At 40.1% G+C, this 20,768-nt stretch overlaps 1 protein-coding gene across 1 annotated transcript in view; it reads left to right on the forward strand.

Moving 5' to 3' along the window:
* Nucleotides 1–20,768, forward strand: part of CHST11 (carbohydrate sulfotransferase 11) — a 152,327-nt gene that overhangs the window by 51,809 nt on the left and 79,750 nt on the right. Inside the window, 2 exon segments of the mRNA XM_079304827.1 lie at nt 12,436–12,470; nt 12,472–12,522. Of these exon segments, the coding sequence (XP_079160953.1) occupies nt 12,436–12,470; nt 12,472–12,522 (86 nt within the window).

A 20,768-nucleotide genomic window follows, 5' to 3' on the forward strand; every position in this document is an offset into this window, starting at 1 on the left:
CATTTGGGATAGAGAAGTGAATATGTAAAAAGCAAAGGAGGAGCTACTGTTTGTTGAGAAATGGGAAAGCACTCAGCAATGTTGCTGCTGAACATCTTGGCTGGTTATGCCTTTGTGTGCCTGTGACAATGCTCCTGGCCTTGAACTCTGTCATCTATCTTGACTGTTTTAACTGCAGGAAAAACAAAGATAAATAAGATCAGTCATCCTGCTCACCTTCCTGCACTGTAGCTCTTGGCCTTGTAATTTGCCTGCCTCTCAAGGCTCTTGTTCATTATTTTAGCTTTCAGCTGATGCAGAGTCCCTGGGCAGATGGGGTCTCCTGGGATCAGAGGAGGGGAATGCTTGGAGTGACAGCACTGAGCTGGGAATGGGGCACCAAGGTAATGGAACAAGTCTGCCAGTGTCAGGGGTGGGAGTAAAACCTGAGAACCGAGGGGGACACATGGGAGAGGGCACTTTTCTCTTTCCTCTTGGGTGACTGAGTCCAAGCCCCCCATGCCATCAGCACCTCTTGTCTTCCCCTTGCTCTGTGTTGAGCAGGGCTCAGGTTCCTGGCATGGTGGCCAGATTAGGGTGTAAATTGGGATTTTTCTTGTCTTGTTGCCTTAGAGGGTGGAAGAAGGGAGCTGGATTGTGGTGGTAGACTGGGAAGGATGATGGACGAGAAATGGTTAGCTGGGAAGCAGCCTAAAAGATTGGAAGAGGCATGGTAGGGGCAGCAGCAGCAGAATACCAAAGGGAATCATTTGGTGAGGGGAGAAAAGAAAAGGTCAGAGAGGAATAAAGAGAGGATAAAGATTGCAGAAAATAGAATAGGTTTTGACAGGAAAATATTATCAAGTCAAGAGCTTGATTAAATAGAGTAGTTGAAAAGTCATGTGTTCTGGAAGAAAAAGGTTATTAAATAAGAGACTACTATTAGATGAAAAATTCACATTGCCATTTTCTCTGAATATTACTTAAGCTTTCATTCTGGGAGCCTGTAATGAAATAGGGAGAAGCAAAATACAGAAAATGGAAAGGCAAAACCAAAATAAACTGCCATTTGATTGTTGCATTTGTATAGTAGAACATAAAGCAGCATGTTACAACTTTTGAAAATTGTTTATAAAATTAAAAGAAAACAAAAACAAACCAACATCTGACACTGGGTTAACCACTGGTTTGCTGTGTCAACATCAATAATACAATATATACTCACTCATGTATGTGTGTAATCTAGTCACTCATATCCTACCTGCATAAGTAGCTCCATGTAAGCACACAATTGGTGTCCTTCCCAGCTGAATAAAATTATTTCCCTGCTTTGCCTGCTAAGGACTCAAACAGTCAATCTCAGTAAATCTTCCTTCCACCTTTCACAGTTCAGGTGCAATTCCCAGCTACCCAGAAGAGCAGGGATCTGTTTGAGTTCATGGAGCTGAGATGATTTATCTCAGCTTGGAAAGAGATGATATGTGACAACCTCTTATTGTGAATTTGAAATCAAATCAGCTTTTTTTTTTTTTCTTCACTTGTTGTGTTCTGTTATTTAACACAGCTTTTAATATATTCCTTGGTAAAGGCTGATTAATACTTAATAAAGATAAATGGAGTTTTCAGAATAGAGCATAAGAATTGCCCCAAAAGCAGCAGCCATCTGAGATAAGAGTGATCAGGAGGGAGCAATCTGCCATTCAGTTCTGTGGCTGGAGAAAGCATCACTTAGACTGTAATTTTTATTCTGCTCTATATTTTTAAGCTGAAAGTGTAAAGTACTTTCAATTAAAATGCAGTTTCGATGTTTCAGATCTCAAGAACTTGTGATAAAATTAACCCATGCAGAATTGAGAGCAAAGCAAGACTGGAATACATCACAGAAGCCTTCTCTGCAGCCTTGGAAGGTTAAAGACAGGCAATGAGCCTGAACATCTTTTCAGAAATAAATGTTTTAAAATTAATTCTCTGAGCTGATGACCCTCTTCATTTTAATGATGCAATATTTGAAAGTCAGAATTACTCCTATACAGGTGATACAGGAATGAACAACCCAAAAGTAAAATTGGCAAGTGAATGCATGTCAATTTGGCACACATATTACTGATTTTAAAAGCTTTGAACAGTTTGTTAAAATAGCTGTAACTTGGAAGTCATCACTAAGCAGATGCATTTCCCTTGGGATCCCTGGGGGAACCAGAGTTTGGGCTGATGCTTGTTAAATATTCTAATTTATCATCCAGGATAAAACATACTCGTTTATTGATCAAATTTATGGAGGATGCAAAAGTTAGGGCAGTGGTAAATAGAGAGGAGGAGAACTGCAGATAATTAATGCAGAACTGTGAATACCCAGTGACTTGGGTGGCAGCCCAGTTTTAGTCATTTAGCAGCAGTGAATGCATAGAGGAGTAAAATTTAGGTGGTGCTTACTTAGTAGAGGACCCTCTTTTGTTGGAAGTGAGGTTTGGAAGGGTTTTGAGGGTGATGAAGTGTCCAGAAAACTTGTCACAGGATGAAGGGAAGTTGGAGGGTGCCTTGGTCATAAGTTGCATGCATAGAGGCGAGGAGACAGATGCACCACAAGAAGGTGCAGGTAGGTTACATCAGCTTAGCAAAAGGGTAGGGCTGGGGAGGAAAATTTGACGTCAGATCAGTTTCTCAAGGTGTATTTTCTGTTCCTGGCAAATTTAGAAACAAGATTAGTTGTCTTTGAAAGATGAACTATTACTTAGTTGGGAATTATTTAAGGAATGTCCTCTGAAAAGGGTGCTTTCCTCTCCTGCTCTTTCTGTCCTTCTCTATGGGAGACACCACAGTGGCAAGAACAGCCTTTGTTCCCTACAGAAGAACTTTCTGAGTCCATGGCTCTGTCATGCAGATTTGTTGTCTGTCTCTTCAGAATGATACTGTCAAGAGAGATCCTGGATTTTAGCTACTTACTGTTCACCAGCTGCAGCACTAACAGAGTTTCTCAATGCAGTTGGCAGGCTGTTTTGCTGAAACCAAAGCTTACTATTTTACATGCTAATTATTAAATACTATTATTAGTCACAGGGGTCACATAGGTATCCAGTATTCTTGTATCTTTTGCTACTGCTGCCTGTTCTAGCATTCTTTGAATGCTTTCATTGGATGTAAAATCACAGAAAAATCATTCCTTGTTCATTCTGTTTTCCTCTGGGTCATGCCTTCAGGAGATGGAGTTGGTGTGCTTGGCTCATCCACTTGTGTATGTGTGAGGCATGGCTGTATTTCCTCACTGAAGACAAAAGTCCATCAAAAGGTTTTAATTAAAGTTATTGAAATGGTGGGGGCAATATGAGGAGACAGATGAAAGGGGCAGGACCACATAAACAGGCACTGAGATCTAATGCATTCACAATGCTGAATGGTTTTCTTGCATTTTGAGAATTTCTCCTCAGAGAAAGACAGATCCAGAGTGCTCAGTGCCTCACCCAGGGCTGGCTGTAAAGTGAGGCTCTATAATGGAAATACAGATTATGCTAATTGAGATGAAGTTTTATAGTGCTAATGTGTATTTTACTCTTCTGTGTGGTGAAGTGCAGTCTGGGTCTGAGGGAGCTGACAATGTCCTATTCATATGTAAAATGGGAAGGATCTGTGGTTTGGGATATTTCAAAAGTGCCACATAAGGGAATTTGTACATCTGAAAGCAATATTATCCATGCACACTCACTGCTAACAGAGAGAGGAGCGTGTGAAAGCTCCCCAGCCTCCCTTAGGGATGTGTGGATCCTGCTGGAAGAAGGCAGGAGTGGTGGAGAACTTCCATGTTCCAGTGGGGCAGGACATGGGGCCAGCATTGCTCTCAGACCTGGAGCTGTGCTGATCCCAGCTGGGCTGGTCAGCAATAAATAGCTACTGGAAAAGTAAAAGAAACCCATTGCATCTCTGTGCCTTGGGATTATGTGGAGTTTAGAAGTATTAAACAGAATAAACTCTTGGAATAAGACAGTAAGCCCTGCTGTATCTTAATTATTAGTTCGGACAGCTTTCAAATCACAGAATCAGGTTTTTGCCTGTGATACTTTCTTCTTTTAATATCAGCATTTGGCCTTCACATTGCCAAGGAAGTAGCATCCTTAATTTGTGAGAGCTCATCTGCTTATCCAACAAGCTGCAGTCATAATCCTCTTTGCCATAATGAATGGCTGCTCTGGAAGCGATTACTGCAGGATTTCATACTTTCTTTTCTGCTTATCAAATTCTTTAGTGCTTCTTTTTTGTAAAGAAAATTGTTGTTCATAAATCACAGTCAAGTATCAGGGGGGCTGTGACTGCACTGAAAATACCAGGGGCACTTCTTCAGAGGTGGTAAATCTGGTCTATCTGGACATGTTGCTAGGGCAGGAATGACCCGTGTCCCTTGGTTTCTGTTTGTCAGGTCAGGTGTGCAAATGTGTGCGTGCACTGCTTCTGCCTCGAGTTCAGAGACCACAGCTTTGAGCCTTTCATTGCTCCAGGTTAAAAAGGCTGCTGCAGCTCTATTTTCTATTCTGCTTGGCTTGTGAAGAGACTTGCTGTGCGTTTCAGTATATCCATTGCAAATATGATTTTGTGTTTCATCTTCTGTGCACATCTGTTGAAGAATAGTGAAGACACAGTAGCTCAAATAGACTGCAGCTGCGGCAGCCGTCGTTTTCATTTTGACTGTGATTCAAGATAAATGCTTTTAAAATTACAGCTTTTGAAAGAAACCTTCCTCCTTTAAAGGTTTTTCTCTCCCTCTTTTTTTTTTTTTTTTGTGAGCTCATAAATCATTTTTGTTAAGAAGACTGGTACTAACACTGTGATGGAAGTAGTGGGAAATTCAGAAAAAGAAATCCAGCTTCTTATTTTTTTAGGACAATACAAATTTACAGCTTTTTTTCCCTTGGACCTACATTTACACAGTTTTCTTTTGAACTTACATCAGAGAGATGGGATATAGCCAACTATCTACAAGCTTGAAAACTAGGTTGATAAGAAGAACAGAGTAGAGCATTTAGCTCTTTGCTATAAAGACAACCCAGCAGCAGATGTGCCTGCTGATGTTACAGTGAGTATCTACAAACTGGAGGAAGGCATGTTTAGGAACCTGTAAGCCTCATTAGAAACCTTCCTACCTTCCCAGATTATTGCAGTCTCATTTGGCAAAACACATGCCTGACTTGTAGTAGAAAAGTATGGAAAAGTTAAATGTCCAGAAAGAGTTTTTGTTTGTATTTGTTGTGCTGGGATCCACAGTGTCCCTTTGTGCAAATTCATAATGCACGTTTGTTTGTGAAGCTTCTAGCTTCATTTGTAGAAAGTTGCATTTGAGATGGCAAAAAAAAGAAAACACAGAAATTCTTAAGTTGATATAGATGGTAATTTTTTAAAATTTATTTGTGAGCACTAGAAGTAGTTCAATGGGAAATCTATTGTTTTGATCAGTATTTTGTGACATCTGGCTTTGCTAATTGATGACATAAATTACAGCATTCTCACAAGTGAGCAGAGAGCTGAGATGGTCTGTGGTCCATCCAAAATGGACCTGTGAAATATTGTGATGCCAGAGAAAACAAAGGTGTATCAGAAAAGTTCTGATCAAGTCTAATATAGTTTGTAGTTTGCACCCACAAAAATGTGTGGCATTTAAAGAAGCCTGTGTGTTTGAGATAAACAGAATAGAGCTCTCTTCTTGGGAGTAGTAAAGCCTGTGGAAAAGTCTCTTGATTTAGGTTTGTGGATAAGTTCTTGAGACTTCTAAAGAAATGCTGTATAGATTAACATTTTTTTTTAATTACTGGAAAAAAGTTTCTCATTGTTCATTAACAGGAAAGATGTTGTGCTAATTTATGCCACATGCAATGTCCGTAGGGTGACCAAGGATCTAAGTCTATGCATAATTCCACCCAAGGATATTAACTTCCCCACTGTGCCCAATTAAATCCATCCCCATGCTAATCTGAGAACAAACAGGATAAAATACAAATTTATTTCTGGAAAACTGTCTAAAGCAAAAAGGAATTAAATATCTCTCTATTCTTTGGAGGGCGTTTACAACTTTTGTAATTAGCGATTAGAGCCAAGAAACAAATGTTGAAACTAATTTCCTTCTTGTGCCAGCAATTATTTCATGTAACCATTTAGGGTTGCTGGTCAGTGGAAAGGAGAGGAGTCACCTCCAGAGCCCCTTGGGGTAGCCTGTCTCTGCAGGTGTGGCTCTCTGTTAATTGTAGGAGCTTAAATGAGTATATTATAGAAATCTTACTTCCTAACATGAATTCAGTCTGTAGCAATGAAGAGGTTTGGTGGAAGTTTTTAGGATCTTTGCCTCTACTTTTCTGACCTGGGAAGTGAGGGCTGTTACTTTGCTGGTCCCTGGTCCATGACTTGCAGCTTTCCTACTCTTCTCAGCCATAATCATTTCACTAAGGTGTGATCTCTTCAGTAATTTTTATCCTTTGCTTTTGTTTTATCCATTTTTGTTTGTTTCTCAGGCTAAGTAAACCCTTGTTTTTGTAATTATTGTCTGGTGTAAGGTAAAATCTGTTCTATATTGATATAAAGAATTGTCACATTCTCTGGGTTTAAGACTTTGGCATACTTATGTACAGTACATAATCTGATTTTTAGTTTCTAAATATAGATCTCTCAAGCTTCAAGGAAGAAAGCTGCAGTGTTGCCTTAAGAAATCAAAAGAGGCCAGACAAGAGTTTAGTCATAAATCCTTGTACCTGTGGTCTCCAGATGAAGGACCAATAATTTAGTCTAAAATCCTGAGCTGAATGCAGCAAAGCACAAGGCCCCAGATGTCACAAGATGTTGCTATCAATCCACTGATCTTTGTGAGCCCCTGCTGAAGGATTAGTGTTCATAAATCATTGCCTGGAGAGCTATCTCAAAGTCTCCTTTCTCAGGCTTTGTAACTATTGCTGGGTGACAGCATTTGCATACACTCCTCATGTTCCTTGTTAAAAATTAACCCTTTCATACCATTTGGTGTCCTGTGCCTGATTACTCTGTAGATGGGAGCGTAGGAATTTTAATGACATTTGAAATTAACTGAGTTTCCTGTTTTGCCTGTGGTTTAAACTTGGCTGAAGTCTTGCAGAGCAAATTGTTGTAAATGATTATGGAAGACTCGTTTTCCTGAAGCAGAACGAGCTGTTTACTAATCACAAGCTTGTTCAGCATGATTTTAGCTAACTGTCTGAAAGGTATGTGGACAAGATGTTCCAAACTGAACCAAAAAAAAAAAAAAAAAAAATCAGTCTCAGACCTCTGAGGAACCCTGGGAAAGGGCTAATTCCTTGGGTCACTTACTTCAACTCTGCCCTGAGTGCTATCATGCTTCAAGAGCATTGGATGTGCAAAATGTTGTTGGATTGAATGAACCTTGGTTGATTTGTATGACCAGCTTGCCTTGAGCATAATTCTTGCCAGTACAGACAAAGTATTATTTCATGATACCATTTGCAGAAGAATGTTTACATTGGACTATGGATATCTCACTGTGGTTAAGGTCTTTGCTGTAGTATTGAAATATGTATTCCAATGCTTTGTCCTATATTCCAAACAGAAGTAATTTTCTGTGCTGCTTTGGGGTCATAGCAGAAATCTATTCAAGAAAAACCATGTCCAGGTCTTTAGCTAAAGAGACTTGATGAACTTTCAGTGTAGGTATAATTATTTATTTTTGCTTTGATTTAGAAATTCAGGAAGTTTAACGCCAGTAGCTTGTGTAAACATGGCTAGAGATGGCAAAGGTGTAAGTAATCATTTTGGTGCTTGCCTGGACCAATTGTCACTTATTTTTCTGTCTGGGTTGGGTTTAGGTGAGTGGTCAGCCCTAACAAGGAAAAGTTACTATGTTATGTACCTGCTCTTTGCTGTCAAGAAGATGCTCCATGGGAAGCATTAACTCTGGCCTGAAATTAGGGGTGGTTGGGTAGGAGGAGAGCAATGGACAGAGTATACTTCAGCCAAAAGAAGCAACCATTTTCAGCCTCTCATGCAGAAACCAGGCAGAAAAATGAAGAATAATCAGTCCAAGAAGAATATATTTCACTTGTTCCTTTTAAAAAAAGAACAAGTTCTGATCCTCAACCAAAGTCTCACCATACTGCTGCCAGTGCATACTTTTTCTTCCCCAGTGAGAAAACTTGTATCCCAATAGGAGGAATGAATTATGTATGTCAGCTTTAAGCAATGCTGTATTAGGGAATTTTGTTCTTTGTACTTTAGACCAGTGTAATGAAAAGTTAAATATTAATATGTCCTCAGAACTTTTCTCAAATATTTGTAATATGAGATTTAATTTAAGAGGCACTGAACAGAGGTAGGATTTTTACATTTGGCTTTTGTTATCATGCCAGTAATTAGAATAGTCCAAGCAATATAAATTAAATGTTACCAAGTAGAGAGACAGTTGCTAGATAGCAGCTGGGGACCTTTTAATATACAGAAGTCTTGGAAACTGGAGCCTCAGAAATAGTAGAATGGCAGTGATGGAGATGGCTGCTGAATGCATGCAGCCATGCTTGAAATGCCACTTGTTTGTCTCTCTCAGTGCTGAAGAAGAAGTGGCAATTATTTTGTGTATCTCTTCCAGCAGAATCTCCTCTGGGACTTAGTCCCACAGAGATTTGTGAGAAATTGTTTGATTTGCCCTCCTGACACTTTGTGAGAAGGTCACCTTTATGGCTTTCAGAAAGTCTTGGTTGCCATGATTTCTGTCTGACCCCCTTTCACTTTGTCTAGGTAGTCCCAGTGTTCACATATATTTAGGGCCAGTAATCTCCTAATAGAAATGGCCTCTCTCTCATTTTTTTGTAGCTCCTGATAGAGAGGCAGAAGTTATATTGATGTGGCTTCTCTTATTCAGCATTTTCTCCAGAGGTCTCCCGTTCTAGGATAGGGTCTTTGAAGGTTACCAAGTGCATCAGAAATGCCTTCTGCCAAGGAGAGGTAACAGATTAAGCCAGGCTCACATCTTTGCATGTGAATGATCTTCAGTGTTCTTGTGCCCAGTGCACTGTTATTCACAGGTCCAATTCCTGCTCTTGGTACTAAATTGGTGCTTGATAGAGTTTTCTGGAAGTTGAAGCTGTGCACAGATGCTTCCATTCTGAGAAGATTTAAGGCCTGCACACTCCTCTCTATGTATGCATACACAGCTGATTGTTGTGTTGATAAGCAGGGCTGTTTATCTTCCTCGTTTGAGAAACTGAAATTTGGTGCCTAGATAGCATCCTCTACAAACTTCCTTATTACATTCATAACTAGTGGTTCCACACATATTTTAACAAGATAGGCCAAGACTGCATTTCTGACAAATCATTCCTGGGGATGGAACAAATGTGTTGTTTTTACAGCTCTTGTATTTAAGTACCAAACTCACGATTCATCCAGTTACTCACACTCCTGGCTAAATTCAGGGGATTTGTGTTCTTGCTGCATTTGCAGTATTAGCACTACTCTTGAATCATTAAAGGCACTGAATGCTGCTGATCTTAAAGGTCTTTTATAACCTAGACAATTCTAAATTTCTTTGTCAGCTGCTTCACACTCTTGGTGTGCATGAACGTGATCTTTTGAACGGTTCTTGGATCCATGCATATGCAGTACTTATCATTAGACTATAATTAACTGTAATTATGTATGGAGATCAGCCCAAGCCATACAATATAGATTTTAGATATTTACTATGCTAATAAGATTTGGTGAGGATAAAGGGCTTGATTTTTTTAATTTTCACTTCCACAATGGTGTGACGGATCCTTAGCAAAAGTGTGGTTGAAATTAGTGGAGCTGCAGTTACCCTCCATGCTACAGTTTTTCTTGCTGCAGATTGCTACAGGCAAGGCTCAGGCCCAAAAGGTTTTGTCACTGGCATAGTGAAGCACTGCCTCAGAGAAGCTGTGATGTAGAGAACAGGTTGCAGCAGCCCTGAGAGGTAAGTGTGCCCACAGACATGCCAGAAAGTGTTTTGAACTATATGAAAACATTCCTGATAGTTATTCACTTGAGGGCAGTTGTACAAACAGTGCAGGTGGGATTTCTGCTGAGGAAAGGGGAGTGTTCACCTTTATTTTGATGCTGCAGTTAAATTCCAGGCACAAGTTCTTTCCAGGTGTGCACAGATGTGCTGTGTAGAGTTGTATCAGGGAGTGCTGTTCAATAAACAGGAAACCAAGTGCAGTGTTGCTATGCTAACCCCACAGTCTAATTCTAAATGCTTTATTGAAAAACCAAACCAATTAAGTAACACCTGGAAATGATAAAATGGTTGAATCTCCTCTATGATTAAGGCTCTGCATTAACATTTAGCTTGTTCTGGGGAGATAGCTTTTTTTACTGTCTATTTACATCTGGAAACAAATCTTTCATGTTGTGTAAATAATTTAATCTTTATTGCTGTTACTGCTGCATATAATGTGTTGATACCTGCTGGCTAAGTAGAGCAGGAAGGGATGAATACATTTATGCATGGTACTATTTATTGTATTTAATGGAAATGAAAAGTGAAATAACAAGTTAGGGAACACCACACTAGAATTTTTATTCTTCTTCATTTTAGAACAAAGAATCAGTGTTGCAGGACCTTAGTTAATCACAATCTAATAAGCTGGATACACTGAAATGCTCCCCTCTCCCTTTCCCCCTGCTGTGTTGTTTTAATTTGCTTTGCCTTTGACTAGAAGGCTTCATTTTGGAAAAGTTTCTTTATTGAGGAAGGGGCTACAAAATGATTTTGAAAGCTGTCCATAGTTCTGGTACAGGAGCATGGAGGGGGATGAGGTGGACAGGAGTTCTGTAGTTAGAATGGCTGCTGGGTGTCTCACATCCTCACTTCCACTATTTCTTCCTAAAACCACTTCCAGGCTCTGGAAGTCGACATTACTTTGAAATATTTTAAAGTTTTAAGTTTTTAAAAATGTTGTAAGTTATCTTTTAAAAAGGCACATTACATTAGCACAGAAATGGAGGAATCGTAATACTTGTCTGCATGACTAAAAATGCTCAGAAATTTAATCAACTGCTTAAATGTGTCAAATAAAATTATTGCCTCTACTAACATTACTGTCCTAATTGTGAAGAAAATTGAAGCCAGTTTGTTTACTGAGTATGTCTGCCTCCTGCCACAAGACCCGTGGAATCTGTCTGCTTAGGGAAAAAGCAGCCCAGCATGTTATTAGATAATTGCCTCCTATTGAAAAATAGATATGAAGTGAGTGAAGGAATCAATTATGCTTCCAGATTGGACTGTATACAGTTTTCTGTGGTTATATACTTGATGTATCAATTATGATTGCATACTAGGCCTCAGTGTTAAAACATTACTGGACTGTATTGTCTGACTTGGCTTGAAGCCCACAATATCATGTCTGCAAGTGGTGCAGCTCATTGTTCTAGAACACTTCAATAGTTTCTGGTTACAAAATGTGGCAAGAGGTGGTAAAAGCATGCCTGACTCTGCTTAACATGATGTTCCCAGCAGGAACATCTCTTTTTCCCTTTTATTTTGGTTATGTCTTAATCAAATGTTGATGAGACAATCTTGCCTCGCTGGTGCTGCCTGATGTGGGTGACAGCTCCTTCTGCATCCAGGGGTGAGCTGGGGGCAGAAGAGTGCTAACAGAGGATGGCATGGGCCATGTGAGATTAGAAGCACAGCAAGCTCTTGTTTCTTCCTGACTATAGAAGGTGGTCAGAGCTGAATGTCTTCTTACAGAGTTTTATGGCCACAAAGGTCTAACTTAAAGCTGATGATCTCTATCACTGCTGGGGTTCAGGTCAACACCTCTCCTGAAAAATCTGTCATCCAAAATGCTCCTTGATCAGAACCTTTGACAAGGTTTGAAAACCAGCCTGGTCTTTAATGGTATAACACAGTGCATGTTGTTCTGTGGATCAGTCAAATTTCCAGTTGTAATACGTAGAGCAAAATTGTGGCAAGAAGGGCAGCAGTGTTCAATGTATGTGTTGTGTTGGTGCTGATGAGTACTGCTCTAGGAAAAACAGAAGAGTTAGGGCCAAAAGTTTTAAAATCAGTATTTAATATGAGGTTCCTGTGCACATCTGTGTTTATGCTGAGAGAGGCTCAGACATTGCCTCTCAGAGGTTGCTTATTACAGGAATCCATCCGCTCCTCCCAGTGATCAAAGATGCAGGTATCTGGCACTACTGAAAATTGTGTTGCTTTGGTCCCCATGCTTGAATTTTTGTGCACCCAAATTGAGAGTTGTTGCATAACAGCTTTTATAAGGAGCTTTTATTTTCGGTAACTTCCAGAATAGAGAAAGGATTTAGCCCTTGGATAATTGAAAGGATAATCAGGAGCTGAGTAATAGCATTGTCTAGAATCCTAAGATCTGTCAGAAAATCTTTCCTTGCTGTAGGTATTGCAGTTGCTTTCTGCTAACCAGTGTTGCTAACCTGTACTAATTTCATTTCCCCTTGCAGTAATGCGTAGAAATCCATTTGGGATGGACATTTGGCTGTCGGAAAGGATCCAGAAGCCCTCTCCAGGAACTGTATAATCCCACCCAGGTGAGTCTCTTGTGGTTATAATTAGGCTTCCCAATCCAGCATACAAATACAGTCTCTTTTGATGATACTTTGGTCTGGTTTTCTTATTTACATGCAACAGCTGCCTTCATTTGGGAGAACTGATCCTGGAACCTGCAGGGTTTAGCTATAACATTCTACAGTTTGAGTTAAAAGACTTTTTTAAGGCTTTTAGTTATCTTAATGATATTGACTCCTCCAAAATTTTTTCATAGGTACCCAAAAGCCTTAAGAGGGTATACTTTTTAGATCTAACTAGAAACCAAGGCATTGTGTTGACACAGACTGGCAGGGTGGGGTGAGAGAATGTGACATGATCTACATGAGACAAGGAGTGCAGTAGGACTGTAAATTGCAATAATAACGTGTGAATATAATTTCTATGACTTTCAGGTAGCCAGCCACCTTTCCTGTCCTGGTCCATGGCTTTTATGGAGTCTAGACAAATACTATAGCTCATGTTCTTCCTTACACCATGTGCTATTCAATACCTGACTGTCTTGATGGGAGCTTAGGACCTCAGAGCAATAACCTCACTTCTTGCTTTTCTTGTGACAAGCAGCATAGGAAAACTACCTGAAATTCATGCTCCTGTTTGCTTCTCTAGATCAATTTATTCCCTACATGTGGGCTGAATTGGCACATTCAGGAGAAGCATTTCCTGTTGGCAGCTGAGAGGAAGTGCTGCCATTGAGAGAAAATGCCAGCTGACTATTAAACATATTTATTAAAGTTTAACAACCGCCTATTATATATTTATCCATCAATGAATACATTGAGTTTTACTAAATTGGCTATTAGGGAAAGTGACTATCCCAGTAAATCTAACTTGTTAGATTTAACAAGGCAGTAAATGTTTTAAATACTATTTGATTATGAAGAGACTCACTATATGGTGTGCAAAACGAAGTCTGAGCGATTTAAAGTATTTACATAAAGAATTGACAGCAGCCCAAAGATATGTGATATCTGTTATGTAGCACAGTAAAGCTCCATTTGCTCGTTAGTGTTGTTTTTATGAGCACAGGCTGACTTTCTAATTCAGTTTGAATTCTGGGCATGGCTGGGAACATAAGTTTGTCATACTATTATACAGCCCTTTATTGACCATTATGGGAGCCAGCATTGCATAAATGGGAAGCACACGCAGAAGCCCTGAAGAGGAACAATCCAGTGCTGCAAAGGAAAAACTATTAGCATTTGCAGGTCAGATTTAAAGAGTCTTGGCAGATGCTCCAGAGAAGTGGGTAAGGAAGAAGAGACTGGCTGAGTAATTAGTCTCTCTGGGGTCTGCTGCATGTCAGTCAAAACCTTTTGCCCTTTAACATTATGAAAGGCCAAGCTGTAGGAAAGAAACACTCCTCTCCACTGAAGGGCCATAATCCCAGAACCCCTGCAAACTTGGAAAACTGAAAAGATTTCCTGAGCTTCCTGAAGCAGGGCACATAGCTGGCAGCTCCTTCCTTTGTGTGCCCTGACCAAGTGAACCATTAGCATCCCTTTCTGGTCTCACCTGAGCCAGCCAGAAAGTCAGTGTTTGAGGAAGTTCTGGCAGCTGATGTTGAACTGAAGAGATGATGTTTTCTATGCAGAAGTGTTTCCATCAGCTTGGTGATACCCTTTCGTATCAAGCTTTTAATTTTTATTTCCTTCTGTGTTTTTAGTTGGTGCTGATTGTTTTGGAAGGGGCTTTGCATGCTGCCCTCATTCCTAGAGGGGCATGCAAATGAGTCTATGTAATCTGGGAAAACAGTAACAAGAAAAGGCAGTGAGTAGAGGCTGCCAGAGAAAACAACAGACTGGAGATGACACCTAGAATGCTTCATCATCTACATGGTTCATAATTTTTTTTTCCATTTGCTCCCAAAGAGATGTCTGTCTCACTTTTCTTAAGGTGGCAGATTAGAGACTGGTGTGTATTTTGGGAGGAGGGTGCTTGTTCCTCGAGAGATTTCACCTGTACTTGCAAGGGTGGGGAGATGGAGATCAGCTCTCTTGTTTCCTCACTGAAGCAGCTGCAATCAGCCATTTGTAAAGTCAGCTCAGAAGTCAATATATAATAAATACGCAGGAAGAGAAGGCCAGGCTGGATGGAAGCTCTAGTGGGAGGAGTCCCTGCTCATGGCAGTGGAAAGGAGATGATCTTTGAGGTTCCTTCCAGCCCAAACCATTCTTTTTTTTTATGAAGACAAAGAATGGCCAAAATCTCTCTTGTACTAATCTAGATAGTGAAAACAGTCACATCTTTAACCTCTGACTATCAGCACCTGTTGGCTCCTGGTGCTGTGAATCCACGTTTCTCTCCTGGGTGCCAGTGGCTGTGTGTGATATCACAGAAACTCTCTGGCACTCGGTTTAGCTGCCTCAGAGCAGCACTGGAGCTGATTGAGCAGATATTTGTAGTTCAAAGTAATATGTGTAATTTGAACATTAAACTTAGGCCACTGAAAGATGCCCTGAAGCTATGGTTTTGGATTACTACAGGCTAGGTGTAGCTGTGATTTTTTTAAGGGTAGGAAACTTCAAATTTGAGATGTATTAAGGGCCCATTCTGCCTTGAATTCTGTGTGCTCCTGGCTGTTCCCTGCCTGGGGAAATGAGAGTTTGCCCATCTACTGAAATAGGTGTCAGTTAGGGTCAATACTCACTGGGATTTCGGATGTTGTAGTTTAACATGAGTCAGGTTCTTCTACTCTGTGTTTAATATCAAGTTGCACTGCCCTCATAAAACCAGATGGAGACAGGTTGATTTACACCTGAGGGTTTGACTGTAGTTATTGACTGTGTTGACATATAACAGCCTCACTGGTCCTGGCCTGTTGTTTCCTTCTGTGGAGTTACTTGAGTTGTTTGCAAATGCCATCATTTGACTCTTGAATCTGTTTTTGGCCTGGTGAATGATTGTGAAAAGGAAAGGAAAGGGAAGGGAAGGAAAAAGTAAAAATAATAATAGTTTAAAAAAAAGGGTGGAAAGGAAGATTGGTCTTCAGGAAATTCAAATGCAGCAATGATCTGAAGGTGACTGAATGGGTTATTTGGTGATTTGTAGGAGCTGAATGTTAGGATTGCAGTCAAATGTTCAGAGGGCTGATCATAATTGTTCCTATATTGAGTGGAGAAAGAGAGGACAAATGGGTAGAGATAGCACTTGAAGCAGGAACTTGAGAAAGTGTCCATGACCAAGCCCATGTGGTATTTATGCCTTAGCTGGGTGTCTGGCCTTGTGATTATTGTAGAAGTAAGAACAACACGTTTGTTCTTTTGCCTGTGGTAATAAAACAGAAAATGGGAAGTGCATTTGTCTGTGGACAAAGATTTCTTCTCTAGGGCTTTCACTGCAAGATTTTTCATGAGCACTAATATACCATGAGGAAAAGAAAAGTCAATATAACTGAACTGGATTTTCCCTGAGTAAGTGGATTTCCAGGCTGTGGTCTCCTCATACACGGCAGGCAATGTGCAGCACGTCTCAGACCCTATTGCCTGTTGTTGTGCCTTTCATTTTCAGGGGGAGGTTTAGGACTAAACTGCAGGGATACCAGTGGCAAACTTTGAGGGCTGAAATGGATTGTTTATTTAAAGAGTTTATTAAAAAGCCACATAATTATAAATGAAAACAGGATTCAAGCACACAAAAAATAGCAAAGGAGAGAATCTAGATGTAACTGAACACAGATGAAGAGCCCTGCAGGAATGTGATACAAGCTTGCATTTTATCTTTGGTATATTTTGTGGAGTTTTTAGCATGTGAAACCCCAGGAATTTAAGAATGTGGGTAAGCAAATACTTGCAAGACATATTCTTAGAAGACTACATATACAACTGTGTCTTATAATTTACATGGCTGTATACAGTCCCACTGCTCCAAGAATAGCAGATAATTGTGGGTCAGCCCCTGAGCTGGAGTCACCAGAAGTTCAGAATTGGGTAACACTGCTCACACTTTCATGGTTAACACTGATCTATTTGGTACATGAACATGCTACTGAATTACAAGAAGTTTCAAACCAAAGTAGACCAAATGTTAGAGGAATGGGAAGCAATTGAAACTTTAAGGTTAGATTTTTGTCTTCTATTTGTCAAGATTAACATTTAATTCTCACTAAATGCAAGTAGCAGCATTGCTTAGTCAAACTGTCTAGACTTCTGAGAGGTACACAGAAGAAAGTTCTGTATCCATCAGGATCCAAATCCAAGGATGAGTTTGTTTCAGTTTCCAGTTTGACAATGACAGGTGTTTGTGGTGAGCTTTGTGGTCTGAGCACTGTGCACTCATCATCCACAGCACTTTGTATCAAAGGTTCCAATGCTTAGGACCTGGTATTTCTGTCCTTGGTGAGCCTGAGTGCACTGAGCACTGTGCAGTCTGTTTCAGTGTGCTCTGGCTTCTCATTCTCAAAAACACAACAACCAAAGAGCAGGTCACTGAGTAGGATGAGAGGTCCAGTTCACCTGGTGGTTTGTCTTCAGCAGCAAGTGACCAGACTACAAGGAAGATAAAAAAAACTCTGAAAGATAAAAAAAAGCCTGACTTTTATTTTTGTCAGCTGTATCATGCAAGAAAAGCCTGAGATGACTGACAATTACTGTATCAGTCATGAAGGGGAGAAAAAAAAGTAGATTTCTAGTTACTTGCCAATTCCAGTAAGACAAAATTACACTATCACTGTACATCAGTGCTATTCATTATTTTTTCTCTGGTTTTCATGTAGATATGTTATGGGTTTCAGATTTCTTCCTTGAGACAGCCATATAGTAGTCCTGGGATGTGAACTTTCAAATATGAGAAATAGTGCAGTTTTTCTGAAGAATGGGATGTTAGAAGGTATTGATGCTTTGCAACTGAGTCATAAATAAGTATGTGTTCTTATTGAGGGCAAGAAGTGGCCCAAAAGTTCTACCAGTGCTGAAAACATATGTTGTGTGATTGATGCTGATCTTTGTAGGCAAATCTGTGCAGATGATAACAGCATGATAAGTATGGCTCATAATCACAGTATTTGATTGATCACAGATTAAAAACTCCTTAATGGGAAAGGTACAGAATGGAGGCATAAGGAAGAACAGTTGATGTGCAATGCCAAACTTTAGGTACCTACTCCTGTTGGTAAACAACAACTTCATATGTAATTAGGCTCATTTGCTGCAGCAAAATGCCTGCTGATGAAAGAGGAGATAATTGATTTACTCTGTGGATGACTTCTTATGCAGAGACATTACTTACTGTCGTGCTTGGAAGGCATAAAACAGCAGCTGGCCTGGGATGAAGTATTACATTAACCTTAGCAGAAAAATTGCACTAGTGAGAATGCTTTGTTATTAATTACTGATTACAAAGGATAAGAGCTGGTTTTAGATGCTGAGGAAATGACTTGGGGAGGGGAAGGTTTCAGGTATGGTGTGCTTCATAGATCATTCATTGTGACATGATGGATACCTTTGTAAGTCAAGAGGAATTAATCAGACAAGTATGTACAGTAACTACCAGCTTTCAAGGCTAGAATTATCCCCAGGACATGCTCATTCTAGTTCCTGCAGTGCATTGGGATGAATTTTTGGGCACCTGTGTTTAATAAAAGACTTGTTACCTGCATGAAATGAAAGAAAATACAGTCTCACTCAAAGTAGCTCAGATTTCCTAGACAGAGAAAGAAGCAGCACCTCCCTTTAATTTCTCTGCATGAAATTCCTCATTTTTCCTCCCCATTTTGCTGGTTTGGAGCAGAAAAGCTGGGTAATCATACTTCAGAATGCAGGGTGATATGGCAGTTTGGAGGAAGCAAAGGGCAGTGGGAGGATGTCAGTGTTTGCAAATAGCTGTAATGAGCACAAATTTCTGCCCCTGGTGCCTGCAGAGCAGTGTCTCCTTTCTGTCTGTGCTCCAAGCATCAGCAACCATCCAAGTGCTCCAGCATCACTGGCTAAGTTGCTGCATCCCAGTTTTTTCAGCCTAGACCTTGTAACCTGCAGCCTCTCTTGCTTTTTTCTGGTGCTAGTAGTTTTGGGGCAGCTTTCCATTGTGTGAAGGAAAGCAGCTGTGTTTGGTTAAACATCTGCCTTCTTTTCCCTGTGTTGAGTTTTGGGGTTTTTTTTTAGTTAAAAAGGATTCTTAACTGCAGCAGAGTTGTAGCCCACTTGGGCAGGTGATCTCTTTAAATTCTAAGAGCCCAGCTGTAACCTCTCTCTGCCCTGAGGGACCATAATGTATCCCAAAAGATAGAACTACAAAAATCAGAGAATGCACACATACAGTCTGTCTACTGGTACTTGTAATTCTTATTTACTTTAATTTTAAGGTGGGACAGAAGAAGTAATTGGTAAATTTGCAATTAGTTTCAAGAGATTAGATTCCCCAAGTCCCATTTTTGCTGACTCAACTGTATCTGATGCAGAAGCTCATGTTCTATAAAATGGCCTGTTAATATCCATTGATACTGTATGTAATGTTGATATATAATATTAATTCACTTTTTCACTTTGTACAATATAAATTAACCTCAGTAACGTAATGGACTGCACCTTATCAAAGCTTTCTTGAGTAAAAGTATAATAATTTTCTTGTCTGTTTATGCAGAGAAATTCAGGAATGTTTCTCTGTGAATGCCACAGACATAGCAAGATTAACAAACTGCCCTTTGAAAGAAGTGGCTGCAGGAGCCAGTGTGCTTTCTGGGATTCCTTCACTAAGGAAATTCATAGTACTGTGGGGAGACAGGCTGTAGAGTTTTTATACAAGTGCATAAATCATCAAATCAAGCACAGATTATTTAAGGACACTTTCTAAGGACGTTTTCTTTTAGTTGAAGTTTGTAGGGAAGTGCAGTCCAATCCATACTTAGTGCACTAGAAGAGGTGGTTTCCCCTGCAGTGAGTCTGCTCTCCATGGTTATGGACAGGACTGAGCAGAAAGGTCAGCTGGCAAATGCAGAATTTGTGGATGGCTGAAAGCAGTTGGGAGTTTGGGCTGGGTTCTTCCAGGTTCTTCAAGTGCTTCCAGGAAGCACTTGGGTTGGCTTGGAATTACTCTCACAGGGAGGTGTGTGTGGGCAATGATGGACTTGAGGAGATGCAGTTGAGCATCCCAGACTGGGCAGGCCATGTACCCAGGTGACACAGTACAGAGAGTGTCTTCAGCCTCTCCTGTTCATGCTATCCTGCATTCTGAAACTAAACAGAAGAAATGAGCAGGATTTCAGGCTGGCAGGCTCTTCATTAAGCCTCTGTCAGGATGATCTGAGGATATAATAGAGTAACAGCCATGGCTCATCTGCTGATCTGGTAAAACAAGGAGAAAATTCTGCCTTGCCCTGACAGTTTGGTGCCATCAAACCCTTGTGACAACAGTAATTAACATTTTACTGAATCCAAAGTACAAACTGGAGGGTCCTGGTCTATTCCTGCCAGTGTTCAGGGTGCTCTCACAGAACTGGGATCTGAATCACTGCAAACAGAGGATGTGTTCCCCTGCATGGGAAACACCCAGCTGCTGGTTGTTGGAGTTGTCCTTACGTTTGTTTGTTTAATCATCAGAAGATTTGCTGTTTCAGTAATCATCATCTGGGCCAGCCACACTTAAACTGCTTTTATTCACTAGTTTTCAGACCCTGCTTCTTACTCATATGGAACAGGTGAGGAAAGAAAAGGGGAAAAATGTATTTTTACAAGGTAATACCTATACAACATTTGAACACAACAAAAGAAAATGTTTGTATTGTGTATGTCTTTTTTTACTCTACAAATAATATAGTACCTATCACACTGAGACCACTCAAGGATATAATTGTTGATTTACTTACCTGTTGAAGTTGTATATTCTGGTGTGGATGGGATCTTCTGTTTGAACCATCTCTATGTTCATGAGGCAATGCCAAAATGTAGGGGGCAGAATGGAAACAAATTATTATTTATTTCCTTCACAGTGATTCTTTTGTGTAGTTGCTTTGGAGGGAGAAATGGCTTTGTATTCTAGGTTTTCCAGCATGCAGTCAGTGTAGATGTTTCTATCCATTTATAACCTTGGGAGAAAAGTGAAACCTGATCTATTGAAAATTGATGGCAAAACTCCTAAGGTCTAAGGAGGCCAAACTTGGAGTTAAAAGATCTCATCCAGGGGATCAGAAAGGAGCTATATTTGTGAGGGTTTTTTTGTCTGTGTTTTCATCATTACACACATTCTATTGCACTAGAAAATACTGAAGGCCTTATGCCAAAAACATTTCCCTTTTTTT

Source organism: Erithacus rubecula (assembly GCF_903797595.1).
Source record: "Erithacus rubecula genome assembly, chromosome: 4".
Classification (NCBI taxonomy): domain Eukaryota; kingdom Metazoa; phylum Chordata; class Aves; order Passeriformes; family Muscicapidae; genus Erithacus; species Erithacus rubecula.